We start from the raw sequence: 26,463 nt of genomic DNA on the forward strand, positions 1-26,463 counted from the left end.
TCCAGGTACCCAAAATTTCTCCGACTCCACAGCCCTGAGCCAATGTTAAACCAGTCAATCCATTCAAATTGATCCGTTCCGCAAGATCCGCTGAACTGAACACACATTTCCTCCTGCAGCAATGTTTCCGGACCACTGAGCCCAGCGGAACGGAAGCGGATCCTGAAGCACTGCTTTGGGGGAAGTGAGAGAACGGAACCTTTCTTCACACCAGTGAAGAAAAGGACCGTTCTATTCAGTAAAACTCACGGGGGGAGCAGCAGTAGGCAAACTGATCCGATCGACCGGCAAACATATCAGTTTTCATGCATCCGTTTGCCACTTAACGCCAGTGTGAACAGGGCTTTATTCTGGTTTTCTGAAGGGCAATTATTTTGGTAAACACTGTCTAATGTTGAAGTGATTTGGCATTCCTTTTCCATTCCAGTATACTTGTATTATTAAATTGCTAAGTCTATCAAACTAATTGCATTTTATGCCCATTCCAAAGCCTTACACGCATGTATGAGGACTGTCGCCCAGCAGGGACGGTGACCGTTTGGGCAGAGTGCTGTACAGACACGTTGCTAGCCTGCAGGGTAGTAATGCGTTCAGTTGCGGTGTGGGTGAGGAGGGCTGACTGCACAGCTGTATGGGGGGAGTAGGGGAACAATGCATACTTGCAGTTAATATTTAGGAGTAGGAAGTAGTTGGTGTTGCAAAACTAAAAGCTTTAACCCTCCTGGCGGTAAGCGCAGTAGGATTTCTCAGGCCCTGCTGGGCCGATTTGCATATTTTTTTTCTTTTGCCACACGCAGCTAGCACTTTGCTAGCTGCGTGTGCACACCGATCGCCGCCCCCAGACCCCATCAGTGCCAGGCAGCGCTGAGGGGTGGATCGGGACTCCCTTTGACGTCACGACGTCGGTGATGTCATCCAGCCCGTCGCCATGGCGAAGGGGGAAGCCCTAATGGAAATCCTGTTCAGAACGGGATTTCCGGACAGGATTTATCGCCAGAGGCGATCGAAGAGGGTGGGGGGATGCCGCTGCACAGCGGCTATCATGTAGCGAGCCCTAGGCTCGCTACATGATTTATAAAAATAAAAAAAAACTGCTGCGCTGCCCCCTGGTGGTTTTTAATAGACTGCCAGTAGGGTTAAGGCACGTACACACGCCATACCGCCAGCAACGACTGGTCCGTCAGACCCTCCCGCTGGGCGGACGTTCAGCCGACAGTAGCACGTGTATGCGCTGTCGGCAGACTGAGGCTGTTTCTGAACGATCCGTTGGGCGGTCGTCTTATACGACTGAATATACGGTACACATGGAATATAGTGAGTGTTCCATATTCGAGTAATAAGTCTGTGGCTGAGCCTGTAGATCGGATTGGTAATAGGAATCCCTCGCTCCTCAGACTTATGATGTTTATTTATTCCTTATCATAAAAGCAAAGGATATCCCTTGTTCCCGTTCTGCTAGCCTGGTTCTCACATAGGACCTCCCTGGCGTGTAGCATCCAGGTGAGACACAGATATTGTCCAGCACTCGTACAGCCGCTCTTTGTGATATCACTGTTTACTCAGTGCAGAACATGCTGTTTCTCATCTGTGTGTACATAGAAACAGGCTTGTGTATTGACCAAGCGGCTCCACTGGCTGTCATGTGACCAGTACCAGTGCCACAGGTGCACTCAGTGGTGTTACAGCCCCACGTTGCTTTCCATTCTTTTTTTTTTTTTTTCTCCTCTTACCTCCTCTCTTGTGCTCTCTCCTCTCGGCTTCTCTTGCAACCCAAACACCCCTCGTGCTCGCTCTTGCCGTCTCTCTCTACTCTCACCTTCTCTGTTTTCTCTTGTTGCTCTCTTGCCTTCTCTCTCCTCTCGCCTTCTCTCTCCGCCAGGGCTGTGGAGTCGGTCCAATAATCCACCGACTCCGACTCCTAAGTTTAGGATTCCACCGACTCCGACTCCACGACTCCGACTCCTCTAATTTGCATATTACATACTTTTAATCAACAAAATTGTAACATGAAATTCGTCTCATAACTGCCAACGCTTAGGAATTTTACAAGACAACTGAAGTGAGAAGGATATGTAGACTACTATATTTATTCCCTTTAGACTAAAACTAGTCCTTAGTAATAGTACTTGTAAAAGGTACAAACCGGAACAAAGAACATCTATCAGGCCCTAGGCAATGTAACTGTGGGTACATGTAAGAATGATGTGCAGGTACTCTGCAGGGGAATGAGGAGATTGTAAACAGACAACACCTCTGTGTTCAATGTGCACAGCATTCTCAGTGGATTCCCTGCAGCTCTGTGAGGAGTGCATATGTAGAGTATAGTACTACTGTGTAACAAAGTAAACCTGAGACAGATGAAATTAAAGTTTTATACATACCTGGGGCTTCCTCCAGCCGCCTTCAGGATAATCAGTCCCTCGTTGTCCTCCTCCACCACCTGGATCTTCTGCTATGAGTCCAGGTACTTGAGCCAGTCTGGCGTAGTGCGCATGAACACACTCCACCGCTAGGAGCATACTACACCTGTGCAGCACTATTGCGCAGGTGCAGAATGTTCCTGGCTGTGGGAGTGGCATGCGGCCGGACTGCGCTGACTGGCTGAATTACCAGGACTCATAGCAGAAGATCCGGGTGGTGGAGGACAGTGAGGGACTGATTAGCCTGAAGGGGGCTGGAGGAAGCCCCAGGTATGTATAAAACTTTACTTTTCATCCGTCTCAGGTACCCTTTAATTTGTAGTCACCAAACCAAATTTTAATAACATATCAAATTATTTGATTTCATCAGCAAAGGGAGTGCATACATTTGCATAAATCAGCATCAGTGCAGAATTATTTCCATCTCATTGACCATCTCTATTAGTGACACAGCTACACATCAGGCTTTATTCTTACAGCATAGATGTTATTTAGTATATATAAGAGATTCCTGTGTACGCATCATATATACAGTCACAATCAGATATGTATATCTGACCTTAAAAATACGGGGACTGCTTTATTGAAGCAGCACAAGTAACTAATTTTGATTGGTTTATTTCATTTTTGTGGACTAAGCACAGCTATTACTGTATATATACATTATTTTAATGACTATTATCTGAGAAATAGAACATTTTATCATATTTTCTATTTTAATTACAGTTACAAATTCATTAGGAGTCGGAGTCGGTGCATTTTTTCCCGACTCCGACTCCAGGCACCCAAAATTGCCCGACTCCACGACTCCGACTCCACGACTCCGACTCCGACTCCACAGCCCTGCTCTCCGCTCACCTTCTCTTTCTATCTCTCTGGAGAGGCCTTTGGCCTATCCAGAGGCTTCCCCATCCCTCCTGCCTCCACTAATCCAGCGCTGGAACCCCCTAAATCCCACCATCAGGGGCTTGTAGAGAGGTGCCCCAGGCCATGCACCCATCTGTAGACCGCACGGCCCGCACTGTGCTTGGGCACCTGTGCAGTGTCCTGGAGTCACTCGGCTCTGCCCTTTTCTGTTTAGCCCAGGCAGCTCCATGCTACAGACCAGAGGCATCCTGCGCAGTGCGCCCTCACTCGTTCATATTCGAGCACGGCTGCAAACATGTAGAGGGTCCCAGCGCTGGATTGGTGGTATCCAGGAGGATGCAGGCGGCTTATGGGGATACCAGAGGCTTCCCTCTATGCGACTTTCTCTATTTTTAATCTCACAGGCTTTCTTTAAAATTTTAATGAATCTGCTTATCGTATCCAAACATAGCGCTGGCATCTTCTGCTGCTCTTTTATAGACTACACTGAATTATTCATGTCCCAGCTGTTCCCCAGAGGAGCTCACAATCTAATTTTGATACTGGAGTCTTAGTTCCCTACTGTAGGTTTTGGAAGGGAAAGCCGCTAATGCTATTGCTGTGTATCCAAATCACAAGCACTGTAGTAAGAACGACTTAATAGGGATACATTGTACCAGGGCTGTGGAGTCGGTAGAAAAAAATCACCCGACTCCGATCCCTCAGTTTATGAGACCTCCAGCTCCAGGTACCCAAAATTGCTCCGACTCCTGGACTACAACTCCTTAGTCTTAATACGTACCAGGGCTGTGGAGTTGGTACAGAAATCATCCAACTCAGACGCCCCAGTTTATGAAACCTCCGACTCCAGGTACCCAAAAAATTGTTCCTTCTCCACAGCTTTGCTTTGAACACAGCGCTTTGCTGATTGCTGGCGATCAGCAAAGCGCTGGATAACGCCTGAAAAGCGCCCTAGTCTGGGGCCTAAAGCAAATCTGAAATTGAAAATGAAACTGATGAGATAAAAAAAAATCCAGTAGTTTTAATCCTAACTAGGATTTCCCTGGAACTCCACATTCTTGCGCTTCTAAACAAAAATGTCAGGACCCTTTCACACTGGTACGCAGCGGTATTTTTACCACAGCCCACCGCTAGGGCAGTGTTAGTCTATGGGGCCTTTCATACCGTCGCGTGCAGCGCAGAAGTGACGTTTTCACCGCATCCCTGATGTGAGTGCAAACCTACGTTACCATGCGGATCTGCGGCGACATGCGGTGGACTGGAAGTCATGCAAGTCTTTGGCGACATGCTTTTTAACCACTTGCTGTCCCTATGACTTGAAGATAAGTCTCTGCACTCTCCTTCCTACAAAATCTTAGATAACACTGTTTATTTAATGGCAGAGTTAATTAGTAAGCAAGTGTAACATACACATTCCAGGAGCAGACAGTAGCAGATTGTATACATTACTTAATTGTTACATCTAATACATTATGAAAACAAATGAACTGTTTAAATAAACAGGAGGGATAGACAAATAAAATGTGTGGGTTAAATGTACAATAGAACTGTTTGCATGAAAGCTATAATGTATGAAAGTGGATAAATTGTGTATTTTTTCACTTTTTCCTTATTTTCCCTTTAAAATGCGTAGAAAAAAAGGTAATTACTAATGACCACAAAAAGCCTCATTTGTCCTGAAAAAAAAAATCGATCATTTAGTTGTGATAGTTATTGCCAAAGTAATCTCAGCTGAGCTGAAATGTGAAAATTACCAGGATAAGGAAGTGGTTAAAATGCCTGCTGCAAGTTTTACCAATACTCGGAAGCATATTTTAGGAATGCGCTTCCGTACATGTGATCGCTTCGGCCACAGGAAGTTAGCGTCACTTCCTTCTTGGCCAGCTGCCAGATGGCAGCGCACTACTGCCAATCCGCAGTATGATACCGCCCTTTTATTGTCTACTAGTAGACCTAAGCACGTTTAAACACGGGCTCTAGGTGTTGGAACCTCCCCTCCCGCCTCCAAACCCAACCCTCCCACTTTCCCCGGGACCGCTGCCACCACCGCAAAGTCAGCACGTGCGCACACACGCCCGTCCGCTCGCTCGGCTCCCTGGCCCGTCCTTCTCCCTGTGCCAAGACTGTTTGTGCACATGAGCGGTAGCGCGAAGCACGGACGCAGAGACGGGAATTATTAGATAGGATGGTTAATGACCATTTTATATGTTAACAGGTGTTCTATAAATTTAAATTTCAGTGAAAGTTAAAGCGTGTATGTATATGTTGTTTCTGCACAAATTATTACAGATTGTTACCAAGGCTGTGGAGTCTGTACAAAAATCATCCAACTCCTCAGTTTATGAAACCTCCGACTCTGACTCCAGGTACCCAAAATGGCCCCAACTCCTTAGACTTACTTACCAGGGCTGTGGATTTTGTACAAAAATGTGACTCAGACTCCTCAGTTTATGACACCACCGACTCCCGGTACCCAAAATGGCTCCAACGCCACAGCTCTGTGTTAAATGCAAATTATGTAAATTAGAGGATCATCTGAGTCTGTGGAATCCTAAACTGGGAGTCAGTCTGAGTTTGGGTCTGATGAGTTTTGTACAGACTCCACAGCCCTGGTTTGCAGGAAGTGACCCGGTAAAGGGGTCCAATAGTCAGACAGACTCCCTGCTTCTTGTGATTCCATTGCTGGTATGGAAACTATATGTAACCACCGGGTACTCTGCTCAGTAACAGAAGTGTGTTATTGATTAGGGGGCAATTTCACGTGGATCTGGTGCCTATACTGTAGACGTTATTTTTAGTGGACGTCCAGGTTTATCGCTATTTAACTGGCGAGCCTGGCGGTTTTTCTACATTCGCCTTCAGCTGACTCTTATCTGTGCTTCCGTTCCCAGGAACCATGAAGCTGCAAATCAGAAATTAGCCCTCAGTGTCTGTTTTGCTGCGTTTTTGGCAGGCGACGGGAGCATTTTGTTTGAATTAATTTAGGAGCGCATGATGCGGTGGCTTTGTGGAAAGTCTGAAGCTGTGTAATTGGTGCAGCAAGTTGTAAACACACATCCCTTCTTCTGTTTCATCTTCAGCAGCCCGAAATCCAAGCCAGAGGTTATGGTCCACCCTCCTTCCGTGATGTCTCCATCTGGCAACCCCCAGCTGGACGCTAAATTCTCCAGCCAGGGCAAGCAGCCGAGCTCCACCAGCCAGTCGCAAGCCTCCCCCTGCGACCCCAAGAGTGGCAACCACACCCCCAAACCGCTGCAGGGTCCCGGGGGCAGTATGGGACTGAAGAACGGGGCCGGGAATGGAGCCAAAGGGAAAGGCAAAAGGGAAAGAAGCATCTCTGCCGAATCCTTCGACCAGAGAGACCCAGGAACCCCCACTACAGACTCGGAAATCAAAGGTAAGCCAGACTGAGGAGCACGGAGGGCATGTGGCAAGTTTCCACCCTCCAATCTCCTAACATATTACCGATAAAATGTATTTAGCTTTTTGCTAAAGAGAACCTGAGGTAAGAGGCATATGAATGCTGCTATATTTATTTACTTTTAAACCATGCCAGTTGCCTGTCAGCTCTGCTGATCATCTGCCATCTGTAGTGTCTGAATCACAACTCTGAAACAAGCATTCAGCTAATTGACTTGAGTCAGAGCACCTGATCTGCATGCTTGCTCAGGGTCTATGGCTAAAAGTATTAGAGGCAGAGGATCAGGAGGACAGCCAGGCAACTTGCATTGTTTAAAAGGAAATACATATGTCGGCCTCCGCGTAACTCGCCTCAGGTTCCCTTTAAATATCTCTTTAACGATGAACAGCACAGTCATGTGACCTTCACTGCTAGTTGTTTTTTTTTTCTTTGTGTGGGAAGTGTGATGCTTTCTGAGGGAGAGGTGTGGCTATACTGCCTCTTACCAATCCTCACTCTGGACTAGGGAAGGGGGCGTGGCTCTGCTGCCACTCACTACGAAGGATGAGCAAGAATGTTCTTGGGAAAAGCGAGAGCGTCCTGCACAGTGCAGGAGGGGAGAGTAGATAGAGAGACAGCCTGAAAATGCTCAAACATACAGGTAGTAATGGAGGGGAAAGGAAGGGAACCGTGCACTTTAGAGTTACGTAAGGTGAGAGGGTGCAGAGCGGCACACTTATCCTAGTGATTTTCGGTGCTTGACCTGGGACGCTAAGCATCATCCCAAATGATATCCAGGAAGTAGAAAGGTTGGTCAGCACACCAGCTTCTCAATAAGCAATAAGCTCAATAATGTCTGCACTGTTCTGATGAAGGGGACCCTCTGTGGCCCCGAAACAATTGTTAACCGTAGTGTTGACATATGATACATTAAACTTTGCTTATTGAGAAGCTGGTGTGCTGACCAACCTTTCTACTTCCACTTTAAAGTTACGGTCCTTTAATGATCCATGGTGCCGGATCTTTACCCAAGCTCGGAACACCTGTACGCATGTTGTATTGTCAACGGAAGTGACCTTTCGTGGTTGAGTTCCATCAACTGTGTGCAACAGTTGTCATCCAAGAGAGTAATTCTTTATCATTTCTGGGACAAACACACTGCTGGGCTGTCTGCCAAACTCCACATTCTGCCTTGTGGGGAGGGAGGGGGAAACGCATGGGATGGAGACACAGCAGGCATTAGCTGCTGGACATGTTTTCCCACGATGTCTGCTTGCTAACATCCAGTTGGCGACTGGTAGGGACATCCATACTCTGGATATTGTTGTTTTGGTGATCCCTACAGGCTTGTTCTGACCCCAGCACTGCCGTGCAGTTGTCAGCAGTGCATACAAATATGTGCAAACATAGACAAATAAGAAGTACATTTACTCCAGAGTAAAATGAGCCATAAATTACTTTTCTCCTATGTTGCCGTCACTTACAGTAGGCGGTAGAAATCTGACAGAAGCGACAGGTTTTGGACTAGTCCATCTCTTCATAGGGGATTCTCAGCAAGGCTTTTATTCTTTATAAAGATATTCCCTAAAAAGGATTTATACAATGATGCTGGCCAGCTTCCCTGCTCGCTACACAGTTTTTTGACAGTTGGTCAGAATAACTGCCATTCACTTAGTTCTTTTGAAAATAAATCCCTGAGAATCCCCTATGAAGAGATGGACTAGTCAAAAACCTGTGGCTTCTGTCAGATTTCTATCCTACTGTAAGTGACAGCAACATAGGAGAAAAGTCATTTATGGCTCATTTTACTCTGGAAATAAAGGACATTCTATTTGTATATGTTTGCACACATTTAAAATTTTACAATTTTTCGCCATAGTGCCCCTGTAATGAATTTCAAACATTATTTAAACAATGGACATTCCATTCCACAAGTTTATACAGCTGGCCAACTTCTACAAATAAAGGTGGCCATACATGATTCAATAAAAGGATTTGATTTTACAGCAATTAGATAAATATGATTGGCTCTCCTGAAAAAATCGAAAGATGCTTTTTTTTTTTTTGTCATTAGACTGAAAAATCCGATTGGATTTAACGTTTATCGATCCGGAATGCTGGAAGTTTTTTTTTTTTTCATTTTTCTAACATTGAATGGTGTGTTTGTCAATTTATTAATTTCCACACCCTAGCAATTTTTTCAGCATTTCCAATAATTTTTATCATAGTTGGGGAAAAATTGAACATACCTATGTGTGGTACTTTGGTCATATTTTTGATATGTTACAATCAGTCAGAAAAATTGATTGCAATTCTTATACTAAACAGATATTTAAGAAATTGTATGGCATGTGTGGCCACCTTTAGGCCTCTTGCACACCACATGTGTCCAATTTTGGATTCCAATTAACAATCTTAGCAGCATGCAGTACATTTTTTTTTTTTTTTTTTTTAATCGTGATCCAACATCAGATCAAATAAAAAAAAAAAATCTGAATGGCATGTAGTGTGCAAGAGGCCTTAGTCAGCAGAAGCAGGAAGAGACTGATTATTTGCTTTAAAGGCAGCACAAAGAGGGAATAGAAGTCACATTTTTTTATTTTTTGTTGTTTGGTTTCCACAGCAGTTGTAAAACTACATTCTGAAAAGACATTAGAGTCCACTCTGAAACAGGAGCAGATTTATCAGGAACTGGAGTGATGTCACTTGACCATTTGCTAAGAGAAAACCAATCATACTCCTTTGTTGAAATATAACAAGGATTCTGATTGGTGGCTCTTGCCAACTGCTCATTTTTTTTTCCTTGGTATACTGGCCCAAGTGGTTTAGGGCCCATTCACACCTGAGCGGGAATCGCGCGATTCCCGCTCACGGCAAACCGCTAGTGGTTCTGCAAGAACCGCTACACAATGTAGCGAGTGGCAGTGTTCTCACTGCCGCGGTTGTGGTTAGCGAACCGCAACCGCGATGCATGCAGCGGTTTGCCGGCGACGAGCGTTCCGTGATTAGCGTTCGTAATTAGCGTGCATAGCACGCTAATCGCAATCGCTCCAAAACCGCCGCAGTGTCCAGTGATTTTTCCGCGCTAATCGCGGGAAAATCACTCCCGCAAAACTTACCGCCAACGTTCTTCGATTTTAAGTGTGAACGGGCCCTAAGTGTGTGTCCCCCCCCCATCATTCATCCAAAGATGAATTTTAGTGGCTGATATATCTGTGGGGATGCTATAGTTTATGATTGAGTCCTCCAAGACAGGACTAACTGAAGCGAGAGGGATATAGAGGCTGCCATATTTATTTCCTTTTTAAAGAGAACCTCCAGGCTAAAAATCTACTCAGCAGCACTGAAAAGGCTTGGTTTTTCTTTAAAGAGTAACTGTTAGCCCCCAAAGTGAAATTTAAATCTCTACAGCAATGTTTTATTTAGTATTAAAGTGATCCAAAAAGCCAATGCAGAACTTAAAAATCAATATAATTTTGTTACTATGTAGCCTTTTGCCCAAGCTAATGACGCAAAGCCGCATATCTGATACTGATGAGCATGCAGAGCATGCCTATGTCTGCCCGACCCCCCTCTCCCCCCAGGACCAGGTGCCGATCTATTCGCACCACAAACAGCTGACCGCTCTGACAGGGAGAGAGAGCGGCAGCACTTCCAGCGCCGCCACCGCAGAGCAGCCGCCACCGTGCATCTCTCTCACATGTCTCACATGTGACTCGGCGGCGGCTGCTCTGCGTGGCTGCGCTGGAAGTGCTGCCGCTCTCTCTCCCTGTCAGAGCGGTCAGCTGTTTGTGGTGCGAATAGATCGGCACCTGGTCCTGGGGGGAGAGGGGGGTCGGGCAGACATAGGCATGCTCTGCATGCTCATCAGTATCAGATATGCGGCTTTGCGTCATTAGCTTGGGCAAAAGGCTACATAGTAACAAAATTATATTGATTTTTAAGTTCTGCATTGGCTTTTTGGATCACTTTAATACTAAATAAAACATTGCTGTAGAGCTTTAAATTTCACTTTGGGGGCTAACAGTTACTCTTTAACAGTTTCAAAGCATCAGAACTTTGTTTTTCTTACCCAAGCCTCATTTTTAGCTGCACAGAAGAAAACTGCCCGGGCATTTTTCCAGGGCTGTGGAGTCGGAGTCGGGCAATTTTGGGCACTCGGAGTCGTCGTTTCATAAAACTGAGGAGTCGGAGTCGGGTGATTTTTGTACAAAATCCACAGCCCTGTTAAATATTAGACGTCGGAGTCGAGGAGTCTGAGTCGGGGCCATTTTGGTTACCCGGAGTTGGAGTCTGAGTCGTGGTTTCATAAACTGAGGAGTCCTGAGTTGGAGTCGGAAGATTTTTGTACCGACTCCACAGCCCTGCATTTTCCCCTGATGCTGTGCAAAGCATGATGGGATTTCTGATGTTTGTTCTCCTGCAATTTTTTTTATTTGAGATTTGAAGCCTAGCGCGCGCAACTGGGAGGGGTGATTAGGACACAGGACCGTTGGAACTGTCTCATGCTTCCTGTCACCTCCTTTCAACCAAAAAGATGGCTCCCCCATGAAATCACAAACTTTTGCCCGTTCCTTTAAAACAGGGTGGGTAAGAGATTATATTACCTATCTATTTTAATTAACATAACTAATGTAACTTAAAGAACAAGAACACCCATGCTAACCTAGAAATAAAAACACATATGTAGATAAATAGTACGTGGATAGCACAATACATCTGTTATGTAAGTAGAAGTAGTGATTCCTGTGAATTTTATAAAGGAAAAGCAGAAAATCATTTTCTAGGCAGTGGCCATCTTGCCAAGCTAATGCTGACCTCATATCCTCCCTGACTCTTGTTTCCCCCCTCCCTTCTCTTGCTCGTTGTGTATTCATTAGCTGCCCTCCTCCCAGAGTCTTCAGACACTCCCACTGAGGTGTTTACTAACTACTACACTGTATTTTTTTATTTACACATCCAATCACTGAGTCACCTCAGCCTTGCTTGTAAACACAAGTGATCAGCTAGGCAGGGAAATAAATGGAAGAGGAGGAATATATTATAGATAAAAAGAACTCCCAGCATTCAACTTTTTGGCACTAGGGCCAGTGTTACCAAAGTATGTGATAACTCCAAACCATAACAGAGTTTTGAATGCAGGATTAGCATCTTTATCACTTAACCTCCTTAGCGGTAACCCCGAGCTGAGCTCGGGGTAAGCCGCCGCGGAGGATATCTCAGCCCCTGGTGGGGCGATCTCCTTTCTGTAAATTGCTGTACGCGCAGCCAGCACTTTGCTAGCTGCGCGTCCAGCTCGATCGTCCGCACGCAGCGGTGGAAGTGGGCCCCCCCCGCCAGAGCCCTGCGCAGCCCGGACCAATCAGTTCCGGGCAGCGCAAAGGGCTGGATCGGATGGGTCTGACGTCAGGACGTCGGCTGACGTCCATGACGTCATTCCGATCGTCGCCATGGCGACAGGAGAAGCCAAACAGATCGCGTTCTATACGCGATCTCCTGTTTAATTTTGTTGCCGACGGCGATCAGACTAGAGGGACACATGCGCCCTCTAGTGGTGTTTTATGTAGCTACCACTCAGGTAGCTACATAAAACAAAAAAAAACATTTAAAAAAATGTGCAATGCAGCCTCCTTGGCGGAAAAATTGAACCGCCAAGGAGGTTAATACACTCAGACCAGTTGCTGTTGAAATTTGATTTTTATGGTGACAATACTGCTTTAATGACAGTATGTTTGTTTAGGCTGAAGTTTCCCTTTTAAGCACTACCAGTTGCCTGGCAGTCCTGCTGATCCTCTGCCTCTAATATTTATAGCCATAGACCCTGAACAAGCATGCAGCAGGTTGGGGGCTTCTGACATTATTGTCCGATCTGACAAGATTAGCTGCATGTTTGTTTCTGGTGTTATCCAGACACTACTGCAGCCAAATAAACCAGCAGGGCTGCCAGGCAACTAGTATAGTTTAAAATTTTTAAAAGTGCGGCGCTGCCTCCTTGCCGGATTTTTTTAGACCGGCAAGGAGGCAGCGCCGCACTTTTAAAAAATTTTTTTTTTTTAAATCCTGTAGCGAGCCCAGGGCTCGCTACATGATAGCCGCTGAGCGGCGGCATCCCCCCACCCACTCCGATCGCCTTCGGCGAGCAGAGTATGCAGGAAATCCCGTTGAGAACGGAATTTCCTGCATGGCTTCCCTGGTCGCCATGGCGACCGGGCGGGATGACGTCGCCGACGTCATGGACGTCGCGACGTCAGAGGGAATCCCGATCCGCCCCTTAGCGCTGCCTGGCACTGATTGGCCAGGCTGCGCAGGGGTCTGGGGCGGAGGGCGGGGGGGGGGGGGGGGGGGGCGGCTCGGCGGCGGTGATCGCGTACTACACGCAGCTAGCAAAGTGCTAGCTGCGTGTAGGAGGAAAAAAATTATGCAAATCGGCCCAGCGGGGCCTGTGAAATCCTCCTGCGCAGGTTACCCCGAACTGAGTTCGGGATAACCGGCAAGGAGGTTAAAAGGAAATAGATATGGCAGCTTCCATATACATCTCACTTCAGTTGTCCTTTACATTAAAGAGGCACTGTAGTGGCTTATGGTAGAAGGCAATTATTATTCAGGATATCCACTTTTCACTTGTACACTAACGCATTTTCCTGGTTTCAGCATCAGAAACATTTCTTGTATCTCCATTGCTGTGTATTGTTATGCAACCCCACCCTCCAGTAAGGCTTAGCTTAGGTTTTTAAAGTGGATCAGAGACAAACTTTTGCTGCCCTCAAGTTTTCTGATGCTTCCCAAATGCGTTTTTTTTTATACTTAATTGCATCTAAATAAATGTATCCATGCCCCCAGCGCCTAGGCATTCTGTGTCCCGTGCTGCAAGTGCTCATGGGAGCTCAGCCTGGGTGAAGGAGACTTTTTTGCTGAAGCATTCATGAGATTTCAGAGGCAAGGGGGTGGAGAGGGGAGTGGAGTTTTCACAGGCTGAGGGGTGGCGATGCAGAGCAGCTTGCCTGTGTGTAATGATCACAAACAGAATGTCTGCTCATGTATCACAGGAACAAATAATCTTATACTGTTGAAGCTGTTTTCTGCTAGATTTACTGTGTAAACCATCAAAACTTTAGATAAAATATACTGTGTAGAAAAGTTACTTGCTATATTTAGTTTTTCATCTCTGATCAGCTTTAAGCTATGCAGAGTCCTCCAGGCATTATTATCACGGAAAGAAAAGAAGAAAAAATTCTGCAGAGGTGCAACTGATGGGACTAAAGATGTTGCTGCCTGTGATAAATTTCATAATGTAAATCGTGGAGAGGAAAGATTTTACAATAGACTGACTACATTTATTAACAAATATTGTAATAAAAAGTGAGCAGTTGTATTCACTACAGTATTTTTTACTACAGTTCCTCTTTAATAAAGCAAATCTATTGCATTGTTTAGTATGTTGTCGAATTTAACAACTTCTCCTTTTTACTGTGAACTACGAGCCCCGCCTCCTCATGTAGTCACATGGTTTCTACTGTGATGGAGGAATGCTTAGAAATGGCATTCCTCCTTTGTGCCACATGGCAGCATCTGATTGCCTCATCCAGCAGCTGAATCCAGAGCGTGGAGGAGGCGAGCTGCACTGCAGTGATGAGCGCATTGGGCACACGAAATGGATGCTCAGTCCAGCAGCTTGCCTCTGTACACAGTCTGTTCACCTGTCATCCTAAATGCTGATTTTTTTTTTTTTTTTTTTTTTTTTTAGTTTGGGGTTTTGTTGAAGCCCATTGAAGAAGAAGAAGCAGAAAAAAGAAGAAAAAAATTCTCTTTAGCATTGTATAGAACGCTGTACAGTCTTACAAATTAGTTCACTTTTGGTGTTCTGTTTAAAGAGACTCTGAAGTCTCCAGAAAATGCAGTTTTTTATGTTACAATGTTGTTACGCATGAATGCCCCCTCTGAAACACCGCTTATTTCACTGAGGGGGGAGGGGGAGAGGCGGTGATCAGTGCTGATTGACGCGAATGGAGGCAGAGCTACAGTCCAAAGCTCGGCCTCCACGGGCAGCAAATTCCAAGACCAGTAAAGTCGTGGATTTTTGCCATGTGGTTGTTTTTTTTTTTTGGGGGGGGGATAATTTCAGCCGCGGGAATGCAGCGTTTTAGAGGGGGCATTCATGCCGGACAACATTGTAACATAAAACCTGTGTTTTCTGGAGACTTCGATGTCTCTTTAAAGAGAACCTGAGGTGGGCTCAAAAAATTGTAGGCTACTTGATCCACAGGTCTGAGCAGGGCAAGTGGCTGCAATGGCCCACTTTCACTTGTGTGACCTGTTGGGCACGATGCTACAACAAGAGACAGTTTGTGTCTCACAAGGTGCAGGGAGCTCTGGAAACCCTGCAGGAATGCCCCTGGCGGGCGTTTTAAACAGGGAATCCCTCTCCCACATGTTTATCTCCGAGATGGTGACAAATATTGTCACTAATCTCGAGGGGCCATAGCATGGTGGTGGGGGGACTTAAAAGCATGTCATGAGGCAGAGAACATGCCCCTGTGTCCCATCTGCCCCCCCCCCCCCCCCCGAAGATCCACCTCGGGTTCTCTTTAAAACCCAACAGAATAGTATCAGTAGTGTTATAAATGTATATATGTATAACATTTTCCCCTCCCCTTCTTTTCTCTAGACTGCAACACTACAGATCCGGTGATGCCCTTAGAATCCCACGCTCCTCACAATATGACCCCTTCCAATACCTCCGTCCCCAGGTCTTCCACTCCTTCCCATGGGTCGACAATGCTGGACTCTGCACCTGGAAGGAAAACACCCTCAAAAGTGGTCTACGTCTTTTCTACTGAAATGGCCAACAAGTGAGTACTATGGGTGTGCAAGGGTGGCTCAGAAGTGAGGGCAGCAGGCGGTGCAAGGAAGGTGGAAAAATAGCCAGCAACTGAGTGCAGGAAAATGGCAAATGCAGCCGGGGTGCAAGGGAGACGGGAAGATGGCCAACGAGTGAATGCAGCCGGGGTGCAAGGGAGGCAGGAATATGGCCAATGAGTGAATGCCACCAGGGTGCAAGGGAGGCAGGAATATGGCCAATGAGTGAATGCCACCAGGGTGCAAGGGAGGCAGGAAGATGGCCAATGAGTGAATGCCACCAGGGTGCAAGGGAGGCAGGAAGATGGCCAACGAGTGAATGCCACCGGGGTGCATGGGAGACAGGAAGATGGCCAACGAGTGAATGCAGCCGGGGTGCAAGGGAGGCAAGAAGATGGCCAACAAGTGAATGCAGCCGGGGTGCAAGGGAGACAGGAAGATGGCCAACGAGTGAATGCAGCCAGGGTGCAAGGGAGACAGGAAGATGGCCAACGAGTGAATGCCACCGGGGTGCAAGGGAGACAGGAAGATGGCCAACCAGTGAATGCAGCCGGGGTGCAAGGGAGACAGGAAGATGACCTACAAGGGGAGAATGGCCAGCAAGTGGGTGCAGCGAAGGAGATGGTGGCTGATGGGTAATTGGTTTACCACGACTGGTACAAAGACCACTAGAGAGCAAATGAATTCTGGTTCCACTTAACTAGCTCAGGGTTTTGACTTTTGTTTTTTTATTGCATACTGTGTGGAATATATTAGCATTTCCATATAAACCATTTTTGTATTATTTATTACCTAGCTTGGTCGATTAGATGCTAATAATTGAGTTGACTCAAACAATATGTTGATTGTATACAAATGTGTGCAGCTTTGGGTTTGGACCAGTCTGTTTTCAGCTGTAGTATTTGATTGTCTCAGTTCCTGCCTGCATATGTTTGCATAAACTTGATATTAGCATCTCCACTTGCTGGTTTTGCAGCATGGACTTCCTGTGTGCTTGGCAGATGCTTCTTGGTAATGCTTCATACACACTTGAGATAAAAATCTTTGAAAAAGGCAAGATCACAGACCAATTGTACCTCCTTCCATGTAGTATGAGAGCCATACTCTACACAGTCTATTCTATGGAGCTGAACTCCCCATCAAATAAAATCTTTGCAGGATGCTGCACACAAAGATGCTGTATACATGCAAAAGATCAGTATCTGCAAAAGATCTGTTCTTGCAAAAGATCCATTCCTGCAAAATGCATTCATAGTCTATGATATCTGCAGATCCTCATACACACCTTGTTTAACAGACAATCATCTGCAGATCAGATCCACCAGGATGGATTTTCAGATCTGCAGATGATTGCCAGATATGCAGATGAAGTCAGTTAAACAAGGTGTGTATGAGGATCTGCAGATCTGACTATGAATGCATTTTGCAGGAATGGATCTTTTGCAGGAACAGATTTTTTGCAGATACTGATCTGTTGCATGTGTGCAGCATCTGTGTGTGCAGCATCCTGCAAAGATTTTTTCTGATGGGGAGTTCAGCTCCATAGAATAGACTGTGTAGAGTATGGCTCTTACTACATGGAAGGGGGTAAAATTGGTCTGATCTTGCATTTTCCAAAGACTTTTATCTCAAGTGTGTATGAAGCATTAGACTGAATGCAATACACAAGACATTGTGGACTGCTGATCAATGCAAATTTATGATCAATTGCGTAAAAAAAAATACTGGAAGGCTGAATGAGGGCTATAGCTTTCCTGTGCATGCCGCTGCAGTCACTCTGTGTGGAGTGCCCCTTTAGTTTCTCATACCGTTTTTAGTAAATGTTATCCAGCTTGCCGTCTGGGCCGGTGCCTCTCTGTAACGCCTGGCTGTGCCGTCGCTCTGTGTGGAGTGCCCCTTTAGTTTCTCATAGTGGTTGTAGCAGATGTTATCCAGCTTGCCGTCTGGGCCGGTGCCTCTCTGTAACGCCTGGCTGTGCCGTCGCTCTGTGTGGAGTGCCCCTTTAGTTTCTCATAGTGGTTGTAGCAGATGTTATCCAGCTTGCCGTCTGAGCCGGTGCCTCTCTGTATTGTCTGGCTGTGCCGTCGCTCTGTGTGGAGTGCCCCTTTAGTTTCTCATAGTGGTTGTAGCAGATGTTATCCAGCTTGCCGTCTGGGCCGGTGCCTCTCTGTATTGTCTGGCTGTGCCGTCGCTCTGTGTGGAGTGCCCCTTTAGTTTCTCATAGTGGTTGTAGCAGATGTTATCCAGCTTGCCGTCTGGGCCGGTGCCTCTCTGTATTGTCTGGCTGTGCCGTCGCTCTGTGTGGAGTGCCCCTTTAGTTTCTCATACCGTTTTTAGCAGATGTTATCCAGCTTGCCGTCTGAGCCGGTGCCTCTCTGTATTGTCTGGCTGTGCCGTCGCTCTGTGTGGAGTGCCCCTTTAGTTTCTCATAGTGGTTGTAGCAGATGTTATCCAGCTTGCCGTCTGGGCCGGTGCCTCTCTGTATTGTCTGGCTGTGCCGTCGCTCTGTGTGGAGTGCCCCTTTAGTTTCTCATAGTGGTTGTAGCAGATGTTATCCAGCTTGCCGTCTGGGCCGGTGCCTCTCTGTATTGTCTGGCTGTGCCGTCGCTCTGTGTGGAGTGCCCCTTTAGTTTCTCATACCGTTTTTAGCAGATGTTATCCAGCTTGCCGTCTGAGCCGGTGCCTCTCTGTATTGTCTGGCTGTGCCGTCGCTCTGTGTGGAGTGCCCCTTTAGTTTCTCATAGTGGTTGTAGCAGATGTTATCCAGCTTGCCGTCTGGGCCGGTGCCTCTCTGTATTGTCTGGCTGTGCCGTCGCTCTGTGTGGAGTGCCCCTTTAGTTTCTCATAGTGGTTGTAGCAGATGTTATCCAGCTTGCCGTCTGGGCCGGTGCCTCTCTGTATTGTCTGGCTGTGCCGTCGCTCTGTGTGGAGTGCCCCTTTAGTTTCTCATACCGTTTTTAGCAGATGTTATCCAGCTTGCCGTCTGAGCCGGTGCCTCTCTGTATTGTCTGGCTGTGCCGTCGCTCTGTGTGGAGTGCCCCTTTAGTTTCTCATAGTGGTTGTAGCAGATGTTATCCAGCTTGCCGTCTGGGCCGGTGCCTCTCTGTATTGTCTGGCTGTGCCGTCGCTCTGTGTGGAGTGCCCCTTTAGTTTCTCATAGTGGTTGTAGCAGATGTTATCCAGCTTGCCGTCTGGGCCGGTGCCTCTCTGTATTGTCTGGCTGTGCCGTCGCTCTGTGTGGAGTGCCCCTTTAGTTTCTCATAGTGGTTGTAGCAGATGTTATCCAGCTTGCCGTCTGGGCCAGTGCCTCTCTGTAACGCCTGGCTGTGCCGTCGCTCTGAGAACCTTTCTCACAGTTGTTGCAATAACGATAGTAAATTCCAGAGACTGTACAGTCTGTGTATCCCATAACACTGTAATATTTTACTAGCCTGCCAGTTTAACACGCGCCTTTCTAGTGGTTGCTGCGGGATATCCGAGCCGTTTTGTAGAGCGCACCTGTTCCCGGGAGTGTGGGGACGAGTGTGCGTTCTCTGATATCAGAGGAAGAGATGCTTAGTGGGCAGAGGGGCACACCGTAGCTGGCATTAATTAAAGTGGACCTGAACTCTTGCGCAGGAGGAAAACTTATAGAAATTCCCCCTGTGTGTACTTAGAGAGTTTAGCCTGTGTATTCCATCCTCACCTGTGACTAATCACAATTTGTAATTTGATGTGTCAGCTGACTGTTACGGCAGACATCTCGTTTGTAAATACAGGCTGTTAATCCTATGTCTGTTTCCATGAAAGCAGGAAGTAGACACACTGCGGATGTATTGCAGGATTTATACCAGCTGTAACACAAGAAAATGACTTTCTTTAAAGTAGAACTGTCAGGCATGAAATCAAACATTATTTCTTTATTTGTATCTGGTAAACAAGTAATAAGGATGCTAACCAGGTAATACAAAAGTTAGAATCCGTATTATATTCCGGCGTATAAGACGACCCCCCAACTTTTCCAGTTAAAATATAGTTTGCGATATACTCGCCATATAAGACTACCCCTCTTCCAACGCACACTCCCTAAGCAGATTGGTCAGCTCTCCTTGTCTAACTGTTCAGAGCGGTATAGAAGAATAGATCGCGCTGTGCCCATAAAACACGCCTCTTTCACCCTTCTGGCCCACCCTTGTATCCCATTTACCTTCTTCTATGCCTCTCAGATCTCGCACATGTGCGCCTGCGCCGCTTCACTACAGTCCTCAGCAGAGAGATCTGAGATGCGGTAACAGGATAGGGCGTATCACCCGGCATCAGTTACACCTGGCGTATAAGACGACCCCTGACTTTACAGATGATTTTCAAGGATTAAAAAGTGGTCTTATGCGCCAGAATATACAGTACTTTTCTTGTCGATAAATGATCATTCCCCAGAGTTTACCTGACTCTTATTTGGTACACAAAAAGGAAGTTGCAGGGCATGCTGGGTTGTCCTTTTTTGCTGCTCTACTTCCCCCTCAGAGTTAACTAATGCAGCCTGTTTGGCTGAAGCCTCTTTCCCTCCTGTTTTCTCCTCCTACACCTCTGTTCCTCTCTGGCCAGTATTTCTCATGCTGGGACAATGCACTTTCTATAGTGGGGGCATACACAATCAGGCAGAGGAGACTAAGGGAGGAAATGACATCAGAATTGGCTTCAAAATAGCCACGCTTAAAATGGGAAATGCTAAGAAGGAAAAAATCACTAAAATCAAACTGTGCCATACATGTTATGTAAGTAGAGCAAGTATTTATCTACTTACCCGTATTTCGCGCCGTATAAGACGCTCCGGAATATAAGACGCACCCAGGTTTAGAGGGTAAGAAACGGGGAAAAAAATATAAACTAAATCTGCTGCATCCATATTTCAGGAGCATCTTGTACATGTCCTCCTCTAAATGGTGTCCTCCTGTGTACCTCGTGTCCTCATCTCCCCCTGTCTATCCCAAGTGTCCTCTGGTCTCCTACCCTGTGTCCTGTAGACTCCCCCCTGTGCCCTCTGGTGTGCCCCCTGTGCCCTCTGGTGTGCCCCCTGTGCCCTCTGGTGTGCCCCCTGTGCCCTCTGGTGTGCCCCCTGTGCCCTCTGGTGTGCCCCCTGTGCCCTCTGGTGTGCGCCCCCTGTGCCCTCTGGTGTGCGCCCCCTGTGCCCTCTGGTGTGCCCCCCCTGTGCCCTCTGGTGTGCCCCCCCTGTGCCCTCTGGTGTGCCCCCCCTGTGCCCTCTGGTGTGCCCCCCCTGTGCCCTCTGGTGTGCCCCCCCTGTGCCCTCTGGTGTGCCCCCCCTGTGCCCTCTGGTGTGCCCCCCGTTTCCCCTCTGTGCCTGGCTCCCCGCTATGTGTTTATCCTTACATGTCTAAGCACCCACCCCCCCCCCCCCTCGCTTATGTCGCCGGGTCCCCCTGTGTATGTAGCGGCAGCAACTTACCTCCTCCATCTTGCCCGCGGCGATTGAAGACATCCGGCTCCTGTGGGCGGCTTCCTCTAGTGCCAGCTTCTAATGATGTTTAATTGATGACGCGTCATTAGAAGCCGGCACTAGAGGAAGACGCCCTCAGGAGCCGGATGTCTTCAATCGCCGCGGGCAAGATGGAGGTGGTAAGTTGCTGCCGCTACATACACAGGCGGACCCGGCGACATAAGCGGGGGGCTTAGATATGTGGGCGGGGGGAAGCAGGATAAACACATAGCGGGGAGCCAGGCACAGGGGGAAACAAGCAGGGAATCCCCGACATAGCGGCGGTTCGTATCGGCGGGCGTTCGGAAGTCGGGGATTCCCTGCCTTTGCCGTATAAGACGCAGGGACTTTTTCACCCCATTTTTTTGGGGAGAAAAAGTGTGTCTTATACGGCAAGAAGTATGGTATGTTTTTTTTCTGAGATAGTATGGCTGACAGCTGCTCTTTAAAGGTTATTATGCTGTTGCTGATCTATCAGAGCAGAGAGGAAGTTCTGAGTTCAGGTCTGCTGTCTCTGCTTTCTGCCAGTTTCCCCCAACCACTGCCCACCCTCCTGAAACTCGCACCGCTAGAGGCCGAGTCCACCTGCAATCGATATCCTGTGATGGGTGGATGGGGCCTGTTTGATTTTAGCTTTTGTGTCTTTGATGTGTGGGACTCTGTTGGTGGTATCCCGGCAGTATAACTCTGGCCTTGACCTCTCCCGCTGTGGCGTCTTGCTGCTGCTGCTGCTGCTTCTGCGTTCCTCGCAGCGTACAATACAAGTGTAGGTGAGCAAAGCCTTTCATACCGGCTGAAGTACAGAGCACAGATCTTGCTGCTTCAGCCTGACGGCCACACATGGGGCAATTTTTCATGTTCCGACGCGCATAATTTTTTTCCATTGAAAATAAAAGAAACCATTTAGTTATTGTGTAAATAAATTGCAAATTCTTACAAATGCGTACGTTTGAATGCAGCGTTCCTTCAGAGTTATCGGAGATGAATATAAAAAAAAATCCACCCTATACTCTGAATAAAAGTACCTGAAAATGATCTTAGTAATAGTAGGTAAACCAGAGGAGCCAAATGCATTACAATCAGTTTTAAAGCAGCATTGTCCGCCACAAATTCAGATTCCATTTATCCACTGCTCTGTGTTTGTTATGCAATCTACAAACCAGCTGCAAGCATTCCAATATAATCATAAATGTTTCTGCTGTAATGACTCTTATCTCAGTCAGCCTGGCTCTATTTTGGTACATTGCAGAGTAGAGGGATGTATATCTCCCCACCCACATTCCTGCTCCTCACTGATTGGCTGAGGGCAGTTCATTGTGACACGAGGCTGAGAAGGGAAATACACCTCACCGCTCTGCAGAAGCTGCTGAAATATGATCTGTGCGGTGCTTACATGTGTTTACAACGCAGGCTAGATATGACAGCGCAGTTTCTAGTACAGCACCTTTCAGGCAGAGGAAAAAAGCGTAAGCATGGAAATGAAATCAGGATTGGCTTCAGTCAGAAACAGTAAAGAAGGGAAATGCCTGGAACAGTTTTCTCTTCACTCTATAAAATTCACTAAAATCATAATGTGGACAGTATACAATACATATGTTGTGTAAACAGAGAATAGAACGTACTTATCTGCTTTTATGCTGGGAATACACAATGAGATTTTTCAGTCAAGTTTACTGTCCGAACTTATTTTCGATTGATTTTCTTATCTTTTCTTATCAATTTCCATTCACTTCTATGATAAATCGACCAGAAAAATTATCGAAAATAAGATCGGACGTGTCGGAAGTTATCTATCGAACCATCTGCTGAAAAAACTTCTTTTGTATTCCCAGCATTACGTGTTTTTCTACTGTTTTTGTTTTTTCCTGGTTTAGTATGGCTGTCCTTGCTGCTTTAATTATTTAGAGGCTGGTTAATGAACAGCTCCTGGATGTTTTGCATGTGTGTAGCTGAACTGGAGGAGAAGCATGTGACCAGTTTGGTCAGCTGATAGATTTGTGAGACTCTGATCACTTCCTGCATCAGCACATGATTGGGACCAGCAAATCAGAGCCTTACAAATCTGTCACGTGATCAAACAGATCACCTGCTTCTATGTGTGTTCTGAAGCCACCGCCATTTACACTGAATCCTGACTAGGCTAAGCCCTGCAAAGATCCGTTTTGACCTCTACAAGTTGAGGTTCTTGTTGAACCCGAATTTGCATAGTGAACAAACTTTCTGGTAATCTTTGCTAATAGGCATAAAACGCACAGTTTTTTTTAATGTGCGTGTTGTCTCTTTAGGCCCAGTTCACACTTGCATTAAAAAAATAGTCCATTTGTGGCTTGGAACTGATCCTAAGGCCCCGTTCACACTTGCGGTTCGAGTCCGCAAGTGTCCGGGGGCCGCAAAGAGACCGTACGGGTCTCTGCAGTGGCCACAAGTTGCCACAAGTTGCGGATCCGGAATGTATCAGTTCCGGCTACAATAAAGTAGCCGGAACTAGATACATTGCAGTGCCAGAAAGGCACCGCAAGCATGGGGGATACCGGCGTGTAGTCCGGGCCCCCCAAGTGGCATAGGACCGGTGCTGGAAGCATCCGGTCCTATTGCCAGTGTGATGAGAAACATCCGTTTCTCATTGCACAGCATGGCCGCATGTTGGGGTCAAGATCCGGCCCGGGTGCGTGGGCCAAATGATCCGGACCCGAAAAAATAGCGCATGTTGGAAAAAAGTCCGGACCCGATCCGGCTCCGTTCTGTACGGAAGGGACGCATGTGAACGTCCACATAGACTTTGCATTGCTATGCGGAACGTACGTTCAGTTTGTACAGTATACGGTCCGGATCCGATCAGGCGAATCCGGACAGCGAACGCTAATGTGAACCAGGCCTTACGGATGCAAACAAATCCAGTGTTAAAGGACATCAGAGGTGAAAAAAATTGAGATAAACAATTGTATCTATCCCCCTCCAAAAATTTTTTTACTTAAAACTTTATCCCACAGTTTTATTTTATATTTAGATCAAATTTTTAAGTTTTTACTGTTTAATTGCCTCTTCTTCTCAATGACACATTCATTGAAGTATGCCAGAGCTAAATTCTATGAACTATTGTCCCTTTTTATCATTTTTTTCTGCTCTCAGAAGCCATTTTCTGCCAGTAAAGTGTTGTATTGCTGTAATTCCTCATCAATGAGGGTTACACTGTAGTCCGACCCGGACAGAAACTGTTACTCACATACCTGATTTTTAACTCTCAGGCAGAGACAGTAAAAAAAGCAACATAGCCTAGTTGTGTGTGCCTGGCACTGTACATACACATGTCTATCTCATCATGTCACCTTGGGTATCCTTTAACCTATAGATCCGTTCACTTTGGTCTGTTAGAACTGATCCGTTCCATGCGATCCGCTGAAAGGGCCGCACATTTTTGGCTGCAATTTTTCTGGACCGCTGAGCCCAGCGGAACAGAAATGTAAGCTGAAGCGCTGTACTGAGGGCAGTGAGAACACTAGTGAAGAAACAGACCGTTCTAGCCAGCAAAATCCACTTTGGTGATGGGGGTCTGTGGAGTAGATATGGGGAAATGGAACGGAAGCATCTGAATGGCAGCGGAGTGGAAGCTGATCCTATCGACCGGTAATCAGAGCCATGCCACTGAATTGCCAGAGTGAAGCGAGCCTCAGTACACCGTGAAGCAATGAGTGCTGTAGTTCTTTTGTGTGTTGTAAGCTGTGATTGGCTGGTGACCCTAACATGTGATCTGTTCTTCCACAGAGCTGCAGAAGCCGTTATGAAGGGACAGGCTGAATCGATTGTCCTATTCCACATACAGAGCACCTCAAACAGCAAAGCTGAACGCACTTCAACTCCTACGGTGGGCCTTTCTTTATCTTCCACCCACATTTACATCTTCCTCCTCTTAGCTTTCTTGTGGATTTCCATGGTTGTTTGATTTCAAGTCCAGTTCCAGCCAAACTTTTTCCCTTACTTCCTGCCTCTAAGACTGCCATGGACTTCCATGACTTTATTGTGAACCACGTGGTCTCTGGGACAGGAAATGAAGGACAAATTTAATTTACTGCATAGTTCCCTTTAAAAAGTTCAGTTCCAGAGACTTTACACTAATAAACAGCATTACTTTAAGAACTTGTCGTGTTTAACCACTTGATGACTCAGCCTTTACCCCCCCTAAAGGACCTGCGCTGATTTCGCTGATCTGTGCTGCGTGGGCTCTACAGCCCCCAGCACAGATCAAACACCAGGCAGAGCGACCAGATCGCCCCCCTTTTTTCCCCACTAGGGGGATGATGTGCTGGGGGGGTCTGATCGCTCCTGCCTGCCTGCGTGTGGCTGGCGAGGGACCTCAAAGCCCCCTCCACCGCAGGATTCCCCCTCTCTCTCTCCTCCCTCACCTGGAGATCGAAGGCTGCACAGGAACGGATCTGTCCTGTGCAGCCTCTAGCAGGCTCCTGCCTGTCATGTGACAGCGATCCCCAGCCGCTGTATGGCCGGGGATCGCTGATCTAGTACAACGCTGCTACTGTTAGCAGCGTTGTACAAATGTAAACAAAGCGGATCATTTCCGCTTGTGTTTACATTTAGCCTGCGAGCGGCTGTTTCCTGATTAATTAGCCTGCAGCCGGCGACGTAGATGTGCGTCGCTGGTCCTGCAGCTGCCACTTTGCCGACGCGCGTTATGAGTGCGCGGTCGGCAAGTGGTTAAAGCAGAGCTCCCCATCCCTGTTCTCAAGGGATGGGAAAGCTCTGTGCTTGTTTTGTAGGAAACCACAAACCTTCACAGGTGAGGTAATTATTGTCACAGTAGAGCTGATTAACTACCGCTGTGGAGTTCCACAAAACATGCACTGTTGGTGGGCCTTGAAGATAGGGTTGGGGAACACTGGTTCCTTACCGGTAATCTGCAGCTCAGAACGGTAATCCCATGCCTGAGTTATATGCAGGAGCTGCTGCAGATCTCTCTGTGGTATTTTTTTTTTCCCCCCTCGTTTTTAGGGTTTAAAAGCTTGTGAGAAAATTGCACGGCTTTTAGACCCTAAATCTGGAAATAATCATAACACCAGGCAGGTTAAAGGACAGCTGAAGTGAGAGGTACGTGGAGGCGGCCATATTTATTTTCCTGTTAAACAATACCAGTTGCCTGGCAGCCCTGCTGATCTATATGGCTGCAGTAGTGTCTGAATCACACCAGAAACATGCATGCAGCTAATCTAGTCAGATTTGCTAATAATGTCATAAACATCTGCTCTGCCGCATGCTTGTTCAGGGGCTATGGCTAAAAGTATTAGAGGCAGTGGATCAGCAGAACAGCCAGGCAACTAGTTTTGCTTAAAAGGAAATAAAATATGGCAGCCTCCATATCCCTGTCGCTTGTTGTCTTTAAGTTTTGAATTTAGTTGGTCGTTAAAAATGAGCAGTACCTGGACCATACAGCTATTATG

The 26,463-nt window shown here is 46.8% G+C and overlaps 1 protein-coding gene across 4 annotated transcripts in view; it reads left to right on the top strand.

Moving 5' to 3' along the window:
• BCL9 (BCL9 transcription coactivator) overlaps positions 1 to 26,463 on the top strand; it is a 360,097-nt gene that overhangs the window by 291,283 nt on the left and 42,351 nt on the right. For all 4 annotated transcript variants that reach the window (XM_068270730.1, XM_068270729.1, XM_068270731.1 and 1 more), the window contains 3 exons: positions 6,368 to 6,684; positions 15,353 to 15,536; positions 24,779 to 24,878. In XM_068270730.1, coding sequence (XP_068126831.1) covers positions 6,368 to 6,684; positions 15,353 to 15,536; positions 24,779 to 24,878 — 601 coding nt within the window. The remainder of the gene's footprint in view (positions 1 to 6,367; positions 6,685 to 15,352; positions 15,537 to 24,778; positions 24,879 to 26,463) is intronic.

The sequence above is a fragment of the Hyperolius riggenbachi genome, chromosome 2 (genome assembly GCF_040937935.1).
Source record: "Hyperolius riggenbachi isolate aHypRig1 chromosome 2, aHypRig1.pri, whole genome shotgun sequence".
Classification (NCBI taxonomy): domain Eukaryota; kingdom Metazoa; phylum Chordata; class Amphibia; order Anura; family Hyperoliidae; genus Hyperolius; species Hyperolius riggenbachi.